The 11,720-nt window shown below is 51.2% G+C and overlaps 1 protein-coding gene across 1 annotated transcript; it reads right to left on the bottom strand.

The window, feature by feature from the left end:
* Positions 1-4,015: 4,015 nt before the first annotated feature.
* MYPOP (Myb related transcription factor, partner of profilin) lies at positions 4,016-7,965 on the bottom strand (the record flags this gene model as incomplete). Its single annotated transcript, XM_083368966.1, has 2 exons — positions 7,442-7,965; positions 4,016-4,653 (listed from the first exon to the last, which is right to left on the bottom strand). Exons 1-2 carry the CDS (start codon positions 7,893-7,895, stop codon positions 4,016-4,018), a joined length of 1,092 nt encoding a protein of 363 aa, XP_083225092.1. The 5' UTR covers positions 7,896-7,965.
* Positions 7,966-11,720: the final 3,755 nt, after the last annotated feature.

Here is an 11,720-nt window from a genome sequence, read left to right as displayed (position 1 = left end):
AAGCCTGTCGGGAGATGTAGTCCCGGAACTGGAGGGAGGCGCTCTGGGCTCGCGGGGCGGGGGGGCTCTTAAAGGCGACCGCGCCGCCCTGCCGTCTGATGGTAGCGGAAGGGGGGGGGGCTGTCCCGGATTGTTGAGGCTTTGCAATAAAAGTAAAAATAGGAGGATATTTTTGGAGCCCCCCCCTTTAGCCATATGAGTCCCAGAGATGGGGGACTACAACTCCCGTCATTCCTCCCGTGCGGCAAAGAGCTTGGGGGCAAAAGAGGCGTTTGGGTGACCGGCTGCGCTCAAACGGGGCTCTCCAGACCTGAGCACTTTTAAGACTTGTGGACTTCCAACTCCCAGAGTTCCTCAGGAGACATGCAGCTAGCTGACTGGGGGATTCTGGGAGTTGAAGGCCAGAAGTCTGGGAGTTGCATTCTGGGAGGTGAAGTCCGCAAGTTGCCAAGCGTAGGGACCCCTGCACTTAAGAACCCCTAAGAGGGTCTTGGGAGCGGGTCGCCCAATTGAAATGCTGCCTGGGTGCTGCATTGGAGTTCGGTACAGTAGCTGCATTAGCCGGGGATGATGGGTGCGGCAGCCACTCCCCTGGGAGGATCGAGTGGAGAAGCAGCAGCCCTGTCCATCCTCCACAGAGGTGTTCTTTTGGTCCCAAAGCCACGTTGATTGAAGCAAGTAAATCTTGTGCAATGGGCAGCAAATGAATTTTAATAAATAACAAAGGAAGTAGGGGTGTCATTATAACAGCTTCTTTTCCCCAGGAACTAAAGATCCCCCGCTTTCTCCCTTTCCTGCCTTCGCCCGTACATTCCAGATGTGCAAAAACTGTCACTCGGCCGTTGCCGAAGGACCGATTCAGACAGCCACTTTCCCTGTAAGTCGCAGATTTAATTTCCAGCTTCTAGCATGGGGGGTCCTGTCTCCACCGGCACCGCTGCCTGTTTTTGGGGTGTGCAGGTCCAGGTTCCGAGGCTCAGGATGTCTCTGCCCCTCAAAACGTTGTGCCTGCTCTTCCTACGTAGGATACCCAAGATCCAAGAAAGAGTTAACTGGGTTCTTCAGTGTTAAGGAAAAGGGAAAATACATTACCCACTTTGCAAAGCGGCTTGCAAGTCCGGATGTGGGGCTGTGGTGCATTTCCGGCTGCTCGACTTCCTTTTTTTTCCCTTTTCTTTTGCAAATCACCCTCCCTTTCCCTGCAGTTCAAAGTTCAACTTTAGGGGTGCTGCTAAGGGGGTTCTCAACAGGCAGGGAAAAGGGGAACACCCCCCCCCCCCCGTAAAATCCACAAGGAAGAGGCAGTGATGATGCAAGCATAACTTTTCACACAGCCAGAGCAAATTTCAGGGTTAACTTTCAGCCACAGAGCTGACTTGCTGGCCCCGGTGTGCTTAGCTTGCAGAGAATAGACTCAGCACTTTTTAACCTGCTGGTTTTTCAAACTTGGCAAGTGTGCGGGGACTTCAACTCCCAGAATTCCCCTAGCCAGGGGAATTCTGGGAGTTGAAGTCCCCAAGATCTCACAGTTGGCAACCTTGGCAACACGCTGGGTTTAGCGGACCCGCAATTCCTCGTTGCGTTGTGCGTAGGAGCTGCAGGCTCCATCTTTTGATGGGCAAGTGCCAGATAAACCTTGTGAAAACTGCAGGAGGCATCGGGCTTCATAAGGCTGATCCAGCCACAGTTCACGTATCAATTTTCTCCTTCCAAAAGCCAATTTTTCTCCTGGTTTTGACTACTAGGGACAAATGATTTTGGTTGTTATGCTTTCCTAGCTTGCTTCTTGTGGGTGAAATTTAATAATATTTAATTATTAATTTAATAATATTTAATTATTTAATTATTAATTTAATAATTAATTTAATTTAATAATAATCAGGGAGTTCCGGGACCTTTTTTGGATGGAACCTTGTAGGATAGGCAAGGCGGGTTGTATGACATGTGTGAGTTCTGGCACCTTTTTCTTTTACAAAAAAGCACTAATAATAATAATAAATTAATATAATAATAATAATAATAATAATAATAATAATAATAATAATAATAATAATAATATAATGTTGGAAGGGACCTTGGAGGTCATCTAGTCCAATCCCCTGCCCTGACTCTCTCGTGCTAATTTTTGCTTTTCTGATGGCAACAGGAGAATGCCACAAACCTGGGATAAGCCTCCTTTTTATTCCCTGCAGTATTTTCCGGTAAGCCCACCGTTTTATTATATTTCTTCCTCCGTTGGTTGCTTCATGCCAATGTGTGGCAAAACCCATGGGGCTGAGTGCAGAGAGGGCCTCCCCTTTCCCCCTCTCAGCTAGAGCAACGAGGCTCCATTGCTGTTTCCCCACAATAGAAGGAATAATAAATAGAATTCTGGCCCATTTTGTCTCTGTGGTGGAGGTGGGACAGCTCTGAATTTCACAGAGTCATTCAGCTTGGGGGAAAAAGTTGATCATGTAGAGAAGTTCACAGCGGACACCTTTAATCTCCGGTGCTCCATGACTGGATGTTTCATGACCCAACTAGGTAACATCGTCAGTGCTAGAAGGGAGGGGGGGTTGTGGAGAGCAGGAGGATGGGGAGTGTGAGAGGAGGAGAACGACCACTGTGGGGTCCTTGTTGCTCCCTGAAATTGGTTCTTCCAGACATTTCATCATCCAACTAGGTAACATCGTCGGTGCTGAAACTGAACACTGATGATGTTACCTGGTTGGGCGATGAAACGTCTTGTTGAGCAGTGGAAATTCCTGTCTCAATTGCAACTGTAAGTTTATTTATTTTATTTATTTATTTTATTAGATTTATATATTCATATATATATTCATAGTTGAGGACTACCTGTCTGAGCAAAACCAGCAGTACGAAACATTCCCCCCCTCCCTTTTTTTGGTTTTTTTTTTTGAGAATATTGCTTAAATGACCGATTTTATCCATTCTACATCTTAAGAAGGGGTGCGCAGGAGAGTGGAATTGCCCCTTCCTCATGGACAGCCCCTACCCTTGCTCCCCACTCCTGTCACAGGTGTGCAGGCGAGAGCTTAATGAATCCCAGAGAGATCCGATTGTATGAAAATAGTTTATTGAGCTTCTAGCCAGTCCAGGGTTGTCAAGGCTTTCTTCTCTACAATGCTCCACCGATCCTCCGGGTTGCGGCCTGGCGTGAAACCTAACCAAAAGTTAAGTTTCTTTTCCAGCCATGGGACGGGCAGGCTACAGGACCAGCTCCCCATACAGTAAGATGGAGCAAATACAACCGTTGCATTGTGGGAACAGAACTGCAGGAATCCTGGGTCTCACTCAGGAACCCGTCCAGTTTACAGGTAGTTCTCGACTTACAAAAGCTGGTTTAGTGACCGTTCGAAAAAAAAGTGACTTACGACTGTTTCTCACACGACCGTTGCAACCTCCTCGTGAACCTGGGATCTAAATTCAGACACTTGGCAACGTGACTCATATTTATGACAAGCAAAATCGACGGGGAAAGCCTGATTCGCTTTACAACCATCTTACTAACTCTTAACCGCTGCGATGACTTGCTTCCCAGCGGTGGCAAGAAAGGTCGTACAACAGGGCAAAATGCACTTAACGCACGTCTCGCTTAGCAACAGAAAGTTTGGGCTCAATTATGATCGTAAGTCGAGGACTACCTGTGCTATAAGGCCCAATCTTTTTTTTTTCTGAACCTTTCCCAGCAAACCTTCCCTTTGGAATCAAAGACTGACCTCCACAGATGGAGAAGTTGGCCATGGTGCGTGGGTAGCCCACCAGGCGTAGCATAAATTTTTGCCCTTAATGCTTGGACTACAAAAATCAGCAAAGGTGGCCTCAGGGACTGGCCTGGAGTGCGGCCCCTGGCACGGGCAGCACGGCCCCTGGCGTCGGAAGAGGGGGCAGTGCAGAGGGCTCTTGCCCTCCCTGTGGGAAGACAGAGGGCAAAACGGAAACACCCATCCCAGGGAAACAGCCCCCATCTGCCTTTCCTTTTTGGATGGGGGGGAAAGCACATCTGTCCTGGTGCTCACAAATTCTTCCAGCGTCCTCTGCGTTTTTGAGTTGGGGTCCCCTTCCTCCGCTTCGGCACCGGAGGGGCCCTGTTTGGAGATGGCACAAATTCGGCCACGTACTCTTCCTGCCCGGGAGGCAGCTCCGACTTGGCAGGCATGCCCTCCCGAGGAGAGGCAGTCTCTGTGCCCGGGGCTGCCGTGGGGAGACCGTATTCCCCCTGTGGGGGCAGCAGACCGTTTGGCAGGGTTGGAAGGAGGGGTAGCAGTGCCGCCACCACATCCGTGAGCCGTTCCAGGCCTTGCCGCAGGGTGTAGGTCAGCTCCCGAATGGCTACAGCCGTCTCCCTCTGAGCCTGAAGGAAATCCAGAGGGGGCTCGGCAGGCAGGTCCAGCTGGGCACGTCGGCGCCGCAGGGGGGGCGAAGTCGAAGGGCAGGGAGTGGTACCCAACAACTCTCCCGGGGAGTGTTCTGGATGCGGCCGGCAGCCTAAGCGGGACGGAGACGGAGCCAGCTGGACAATCTGCAGTGACGAAGGTTGGCCTGGAGGGGGCGGTGGCGAGTCGCGTTCCTTGGGTTTCAGCAAGCAGGAAGGCTGGGCAGAGGTCTCTGGGCTGCCGGGGCCGTTGAGCCTGGTGGGCAGATCTGTAGGGGCTAAGGAAAGAGAGTTACTGTGGTGGAATGTGGTCTGGATTCCCAGGGGCTGCATTTCAGAGGGGAAAGAGGCAGCAAAGTTTAGATGAAGTTTGTGTGAGCGAAAGAGGGTGAAGACGGCTCCTCCCCACCAGTTCCCAGAATATATCTTTATTTAGGCAAATAGTTTTGGGTCCTTGGTGCTCCCTGAGCCTGGTTGTCTTCTTGCAGACATTTCATTGCCCAACTAGGTGATATCATCTCTGCTAGAAGGCAATGGGATTTCTGGAAAGGAGGACGAGCAGGAGGTCCTTGGTGGCCTCTGAAATTGGTGGCTTTCTTGTAGACATTTCATGACCCAACTAGGTAACATCATCAGTGTCTTTACAAGTTACTTTAGTCTGACAATAAAGAAAATTACTCGGAAGTAACTCCACGTGTTACTCCATGTGTTACCACCTGACAGTTACCACCCTACTGTCATCTCCTACCAAGCTGCTGCTCCTGACGCCCCTCCCCCACCAATACCAAGGGAGGGGGGCGTCCCGGACCTCCCGTGCCAACACAACTGCCCAGGAATAGCACGCGTGACGGCTGAGTTTCTCTAGGTGGATCTGGCTGGTATTCAGGGAAGGTGGCAGAGAAACCTCACTGGGGTCTCTCTGCTTGCCTGGAATAAGCGAAAAAATTCTTTTCACCCCCTGCTCCGTTTTCCTGGCCATGTTTCTGTTGATTTGGTTTGCTTTGACTTCTGACACGAGACAAAAAACGCCAACGGCCAATAACTCTCCTCCTTGCTCTATTAGGGGTGTTTATAATTCGGGGGAGGAGATGGGAGCTGTGCCTGTGTGGTAGAAGCCGCTGCTTTTTACATAAGCAAAAGGGTGTGTGGTTGTAATTGCACAAGTTCCCATGGTTGAGAAACACGGGAGAAATGCACAAAGAGGGAGAATAAAAATAACATTCCTTCACGGCTTCAACCCCCCCCCCCAATTCTGCTGAGGCTCTTCTGGGAGCAATCTGTGCCTCTGACCACGTCTAGAGTGCTTTTTATTTTGTCCGGGTGCTGCATTTGCAATTGGGGTGAGGCCCTGAGGCAGAGAGAGCTTCAGAGGTGACGCCGAACACCACGTCTCTCTTTTAAAAAAGAGGAAAAAATTAAAAGCCCTGCACTCCTCCACCCACTGGTCATTTGGTTGTCTGAATAAAAATATGCCAGAATTTATTACAGGGAGTCCTTGACTTACGACCACAATTGAGCCTCAAATTTCTGTTGCTAAGTGAGTCGGTTCTCAAACGAGTCTTGCCCCGTTTTACAACCTTTCTGGCCACAGTGATTAAGTGAATCTCTGCAGTTGTTAAGTTAGCAACACGGCCGTTAAGCGAATCCGCCTTCCCCCGTCGAGTTGGCTCGTCAGAAGGTCGCAAAAGGGGAATCACGTGACCCTGGGACGCCGCGACCGTCACAAATACGAGTCGGTTGCCAAGCGTCCGGATTTTAATCGCACGACCACGGGGATGCTGCAAGGCTCGTAATCGTGAAAAAGGGTCCCGAGTCACTTTTCCCGGTGCTGTCGTAACTTGGGACGGTCGCTAAACGAACGGCCGTAACCTGAGGACTGCCTGCGGTTCTTCAGTTGTCTGAATAAAACATGCTGGAGTTTGTTAATCCAGCAGTTTTTTGTTTTTTTTTTAAAGAGAGTTTAAAAAGAAGGTGGCAGAGTTTGTAAAATCTACATCGAGGTAACTGGATTCTTTATTTTGTTCCCTCTTTTGCTGCAGGGCAGGGGTCTTCAAACTTGGCCCTTTTATGACTTGTGGACTTCAACTCCCAGAATTCCTCAGCCAGCTGGCTGAGGAATTCTGGGAGTTGAAGTCCACAAGTCATAAAAGGGCCAAGTTTGAAGACCCCTGCTGTAGGGGGTTCCTCTTTCATTTCCATGCACCAGCCACAGCAGGGAGATGCACCCCTCTGTTGCCTCTTTAAAAATTGGGGGCGGGTGGGGGGGGGAAACAGGGGCCTGGGCTCAATCTTTCCCCTTAAGCCCGCCTAACTGGAAGGCTTGTCCTGCCCCATGCCGCCCATATCAAAGGAAAAGGTCTTTTTATTTGGAGAGGAAGTTAGACAGTTGCTGACGGTCACAAACCGGCTCCAAACAAACGCAGCATTCAAGCAGGCCGTTTCCCAAACCACCAATAATAATAGAAAATAAGCAGGAGTGAAACCTTAGTGGGAGTGAATAATTAAACCGAATTAATGAAACAGCGTTGGAATATTTGAGGGGCTGTTCCAACAGCCCCCTGAAGGCAGGAAAAAGAAGCAAGGGATGGAAAGTAAATCAAGGAGAGGCGCAACCTGGAGCTAAGGAGAAACTTCCTAACAGTGAGAACAATTAACCCGTGGAAGAGACTGCCTCCAGAAGCTGTGAATGCTCCAACACTGGAAGTTTTTAAGAAGAGACCGGACAGCCATTTGTCTGAAATGGGATAGGGTTTCCTGCCTGAGCAGGGGGTTGGACTAGATGACCTCCAAGGTCCCTTCCAGCTCTGTTATTCTGTTAGAGAAAACCACTCTATTGGCTTGTCAGTCGAAGGGAAGCACTTGACCCATGCTCAGAGGCCCCCTGGCAAGCCTGTCGCCTTTGACATCTGAGCCCCTCTTTCGTTTCAAAACCAGCTCCAGCTCCTAGCAACTGTCTTCTCCCCCCGCCCCCCAGGACCCAATTCGGTCCAAACACAAGTCGGTGCAGAGTGTGCCTGCTCCCTAATGCCCCCCTGACCTTTTGGCCCCAGGATCGCAGCTACTCACCCCTGCCCTGCTCCGCTGCCGCTTGGTAACCGGGGCCCCCGCAGCCGGACGTGCCCTGCAAGACCCCAGACTCTGCCCCTCCTGGACCTGGCATCAGGCCAGGCCCCAGGATGGCAAAGAGCGTCTCCTCTTCGGCCGAGAAGGCCTCGTCGCCGGTGCTGCCGGCCCCTTGGGTGGAGTGGGGCACCCGCGCCAGCTTCTCCTTGGTGCGCCTCTTGAAGTCATTCCAGCGCTTCTGCACCTCCTGGCCGGTGCGTTTCCAGCTGGTGATGCTGTTGATCTTGCCAGCAATGCCCTCCCAGACGTGCCGGCGTTCGGCCACCGTCACCCGCCGGCTCTGGCTGCCGTAGAGCTTGCCGTAGTTGGCACGCACTTCCTGGATCAGGATCTGGTTCTCCTCGTAGGAGAAGCGAGGCTTGCGAAGGCGGGTGATCTCCTCGCTTTCCCCAGACATCTCCGGCCACCCCACCGGCTCCCTTCTCCAAGGGGGGGCAGAGGGGGGCTCCTGCCAGGGGTTCAGCTGGGAACGGCGAGGCTGGCGGTGACAGGTGGGGGGGTGGCAGCTGATGCTGGCTCTTCTACTCCAGGGGGTGAGTGAAAAGCTCGTTTGGGCATCGCTGGGCGGGAGCCTGGCAGCCTGCAAGCTGGCACAGGGGACCCCCTCCCAAGAAGAAAGCGCCGGGGCGGGGAATCTGCAACACAGGATGCTCTCTAGGGCCACCTTTGCCTTTCGGGCCCCCGGCTCCCCATGAATGCCCACTTAAGGCTGCCCGCCTCCATCTGATGCCAGTCTCTTCCTCCCCTCCCTCTTTCTGCCCCCTCCCCCTCCTCCTCCTCGAGCATGCTCACTGCTTAGCCGCACTCCCAGCAAGCCACAGGGGCATCCGGGTGGTTTCCAGAGCAACCATGGCTTGCTGCCTGCCCATCCCCCACCCCCATCCTCCTCCGTCCAGCCCCGAAGGGCGCTGCGGCCACCGGTTGGCACCGCCGGCAGCACTCCGAGTCACAGCCCGCAGGTTGTGGGGTGCAAAAGGCATGAAAAGCAGAGCTTGGCACCCCCAGTTATAGGGGGGGTTGGGTGGGGAAAGAGGATTTTGTCATTTGCTTTTGCAGAAGTGGGTCTCTCTGCCGCTGAGAATCCAAGTTGCCTTTCATCTCCTCCGGTTGATCTTCAGCCTGCAGCCACTAAGGTCTTATTTGGTCCCCATTTCCCCAAATCGGGGATTCCGCAAAGATGTTAAATAATAAAATAAAAATAAAATAAAATATAAAATAAAATAAAATAATAAAAATAAAATAAAATAAAATAAAAATAAAAATAAAATAAAGTAAAATAATGGGCCTATTGTTGGACAGGCAGCCAGCAGGTGGCAGTGGTGGAGCGGACGAGCATGCAAACTCGATTCTAGGCTACGCTCGCTGTTTTTTCATTTTAGATGTTATTAAACTTACTATAGTGCCTTTCCCCCCCCCCCCTCAACCATGGCAATTGGATGCTTTGTGGACTTCAACTCCCAGAATTCTGGCTGGGAATTCTGGGAGTTGAAGTCCATATAGTTTCAAGTTGCCAAGGTTGAGAAACACTGTGTCTGTATTTAACGTGGTCCTCCTTCGCCAATGTTAATTTTCTAATGAATGCGTTTTAACTTTGTGTTAAACTTTATTTTGCTTATTATCTATTAAAGATGGATAGATGGATAAATAGATGCACAGAGGTACTTCTCAACTTACGACCACAAGTGACCCCCAAATTTCCAGCTGTTAAGTGAATTTTGCTCCATTTTGTGACCATTTTTGCCACAGTTGTTAAGTGAACCACTGCAGTTCTTAAGTTAATAACATTATTAAGTGAATCTGGCTTCCTCGTTTTACCTTGCTTGTCAGACGGTCACAAAAGTGGATCACGTGAGCCCCGGATACTGCAACTGTCACGAATACATGCCAGTTTCCAAGTGTCCAAATTTGGATCACATGGCCAGCATTGAAAAATACTTTATTATCGGCTTACGGTTCAGTTTATGAGATATGACTTTACTTGCCAACTCCTTCGGGGTCCCCAGAGACAGGTTTGCGTACAGATATTAAAAAATTTAAAAGTATTTACGAAGATTTCCCTGCCGTGCTTTCCTTCCGGGGAAGGTGCAGGCTGTGAAATTGGACAACCAACATGGGTGAGTGTGTCTTTTCTTTTCCTTTTGAGCAAAAAATTAATTCTCCAGCAAGTCCAGGAGGGGGCTAGGTGGATAGAAAGGAAGGGTGGATCCCCTGGGTGGATCCCTCAGCCTCCATCAGGAAATGGGGGGGGTGAGGAAGGAGGTTGAGGTCCCCCTTGGGGGGTGGAGGATGGGGGTTCCTTAGGGGCTCAGCTTCCTTGGCCTGGCATTTGACAGCAGGAGGGGGGGGTGGGTCTGGGCAGTTTGTGGAGCGGGAGGGGCGGCCGCGTCCAGGCTGCCCGGAGTCCAGATGTGTCAGCCATGGACAATAGGCGAGCAGGAAAGGACAGACAGATGGGCCACCCAAGACAATGGCCGGCCGCTTAACATTCAGGAGCTGTTCTCCGCTGACTTGCTGCCCCCCCCCCTTCGCTATTGAGCTGGCCAAAGACTGCCAGGATGAAAAGCCCATCTGCTCCAGGCTCTTCCCCGCCCCCCCCCCCCCCGCCACCCCCATTCACTTGAGAAGCAAAGAGGGCCTGAAAGAGAGGCTGCCCCTTCTCTTCTCCTAGGGCGGCAAACGGTGTCCTGGGGGGGGTGCGGGGTTCAGCACAGCTCTAGGCATGTGAATCTTTTTCTTTCTCTTTTTTTTCTTTCTTTCTTTCTTTCTTTCTTTCTTTCTTTCTTTCTTTCTTTCTTTCTTTCTTTCTTTCTTCCTTCCTTCCTTCCTTCCTTCCTTCCTTCCTTCCTTCCTTCCTTCTGTTTCCACTTCCTTCCCTCCCTCCCTTTTCTCCTTCCTTCTTTCTCTTCCTCCATTCCCTTCCTTCCTTCCTTCCCCCCCTCCCTCTTCCTTTCTCCCCTTCCCTCTTCCTTTTGCTCCTACCTTTTCTTCCCTTCCTGTTTGTCCTTCCTTCTTTCCTCCCTCCCTCCCTCTTCTTTTCTCCTTGCCTCTTCCTTTTGTCCTTCTTTCTTCTTCCCTTCTTCCTGTTTCCCCTCCTCCTTCCCTCCCTCCCTTCCTCTTCCTTCCTCTCCTTGCCTCTTCCTTTCACTCCTACCTTCTTTCTTTTCTTTCCTTCTTCCTGTTTCTCCTTCCTCCCTCCCTCCCTTCCCATTGGCCATTAGAGAGGCTGGGGAAATTAAGCTATCGACTACCTAAGTTTCTGGATATCTGAGCCACTGCAAAGGGCGGGAAGTCAAAGGCCCGCCAAGAGTCCTGAGCATCGGATTTGGGCTTAGGGTGCTGGTGATAAAAGGCCGGTTCGGCAAAGCACACCCCTAAAGGCTTTGTGTGCGGAGGGGCCATGGACAAAGATGAAAATGATTTTTTCCAAGCAAAATATTCCCCAAAGAGCACTCCAGAGTCGATGAGAGATGGGTCCTGTTTATAGCCCTGAAAGTCCGTAGCTGGGAGCAGGATCGGGGCCAAATGTATCCCCAGCCAGGATTTGCTAAGTAGCTCAGCATCCCCATTTCAAGCTCGGCTGGACGAGATGCTGAGCTCCTCAGAAAAAAAAAGCAGTTCATTTATTTTTCTGCTTATGTGTGAGGTCGGATCCGTGGAGCAAGTACAAGGGGGGGCGGCCGGGGGGGGCGGGAATGGACAGGCAGCCTGTGCTATAAACGTCCAGCCTCAAAAATCTCTGCTTTTCGCTGCAGACAGAAAAAGAAGGTAGAGAAAGTCCTCCACCGATGACCCACGCTGAGCCCAAAGCTTCCCTCGCTCAGCCCCATTTTACGGCCTTTCTTGGCCACGGTCCGGTCGGTCGTGGGGATGCGGCAACAGTCGTGTGAAAATTGGTCCCAAGTCCCTTTTTTTTCCGGCGCCGTCGTAACTTTGATCTGTCATTAAACAAACTCTTGTGAGTAGAGGACCAGCTACATTTGTATTAGAGGAAACCGGGGCCTGAAACCACCATTTGGGTTAAGGTCTTTTGTAAAGTTTTTTTTTGTCTATTTTGTGAGTTCCAGCCGGGCACAGCTTGCAGGGAATGGGCGGTTTGATAGCCCAGGCAGGAGAAAATTAAGGCGGTGTCCCTCGGACAAGGGCAGGCCAGCGAGGGGGGGACTAGGAAGCAGCCGGAGGCACCTTCCTCGGTTTCCCCTGCGGTATATTTTAAAAGAAAATG

Source organism: Vipera ursinii, assembly GCF_947247035.1.
Source record: "Vipera ursinii genome assembly, chromosome: 9".
Lineage (NCBI taxonomy): Eukaryota > Metazoa > Chordata > Lepidosauria > Squamata > Viperidae > Vipera > Vipera ursinii.
This window is presented reverse-complemented; position numbering and strand designations above follow the sequence as displayed.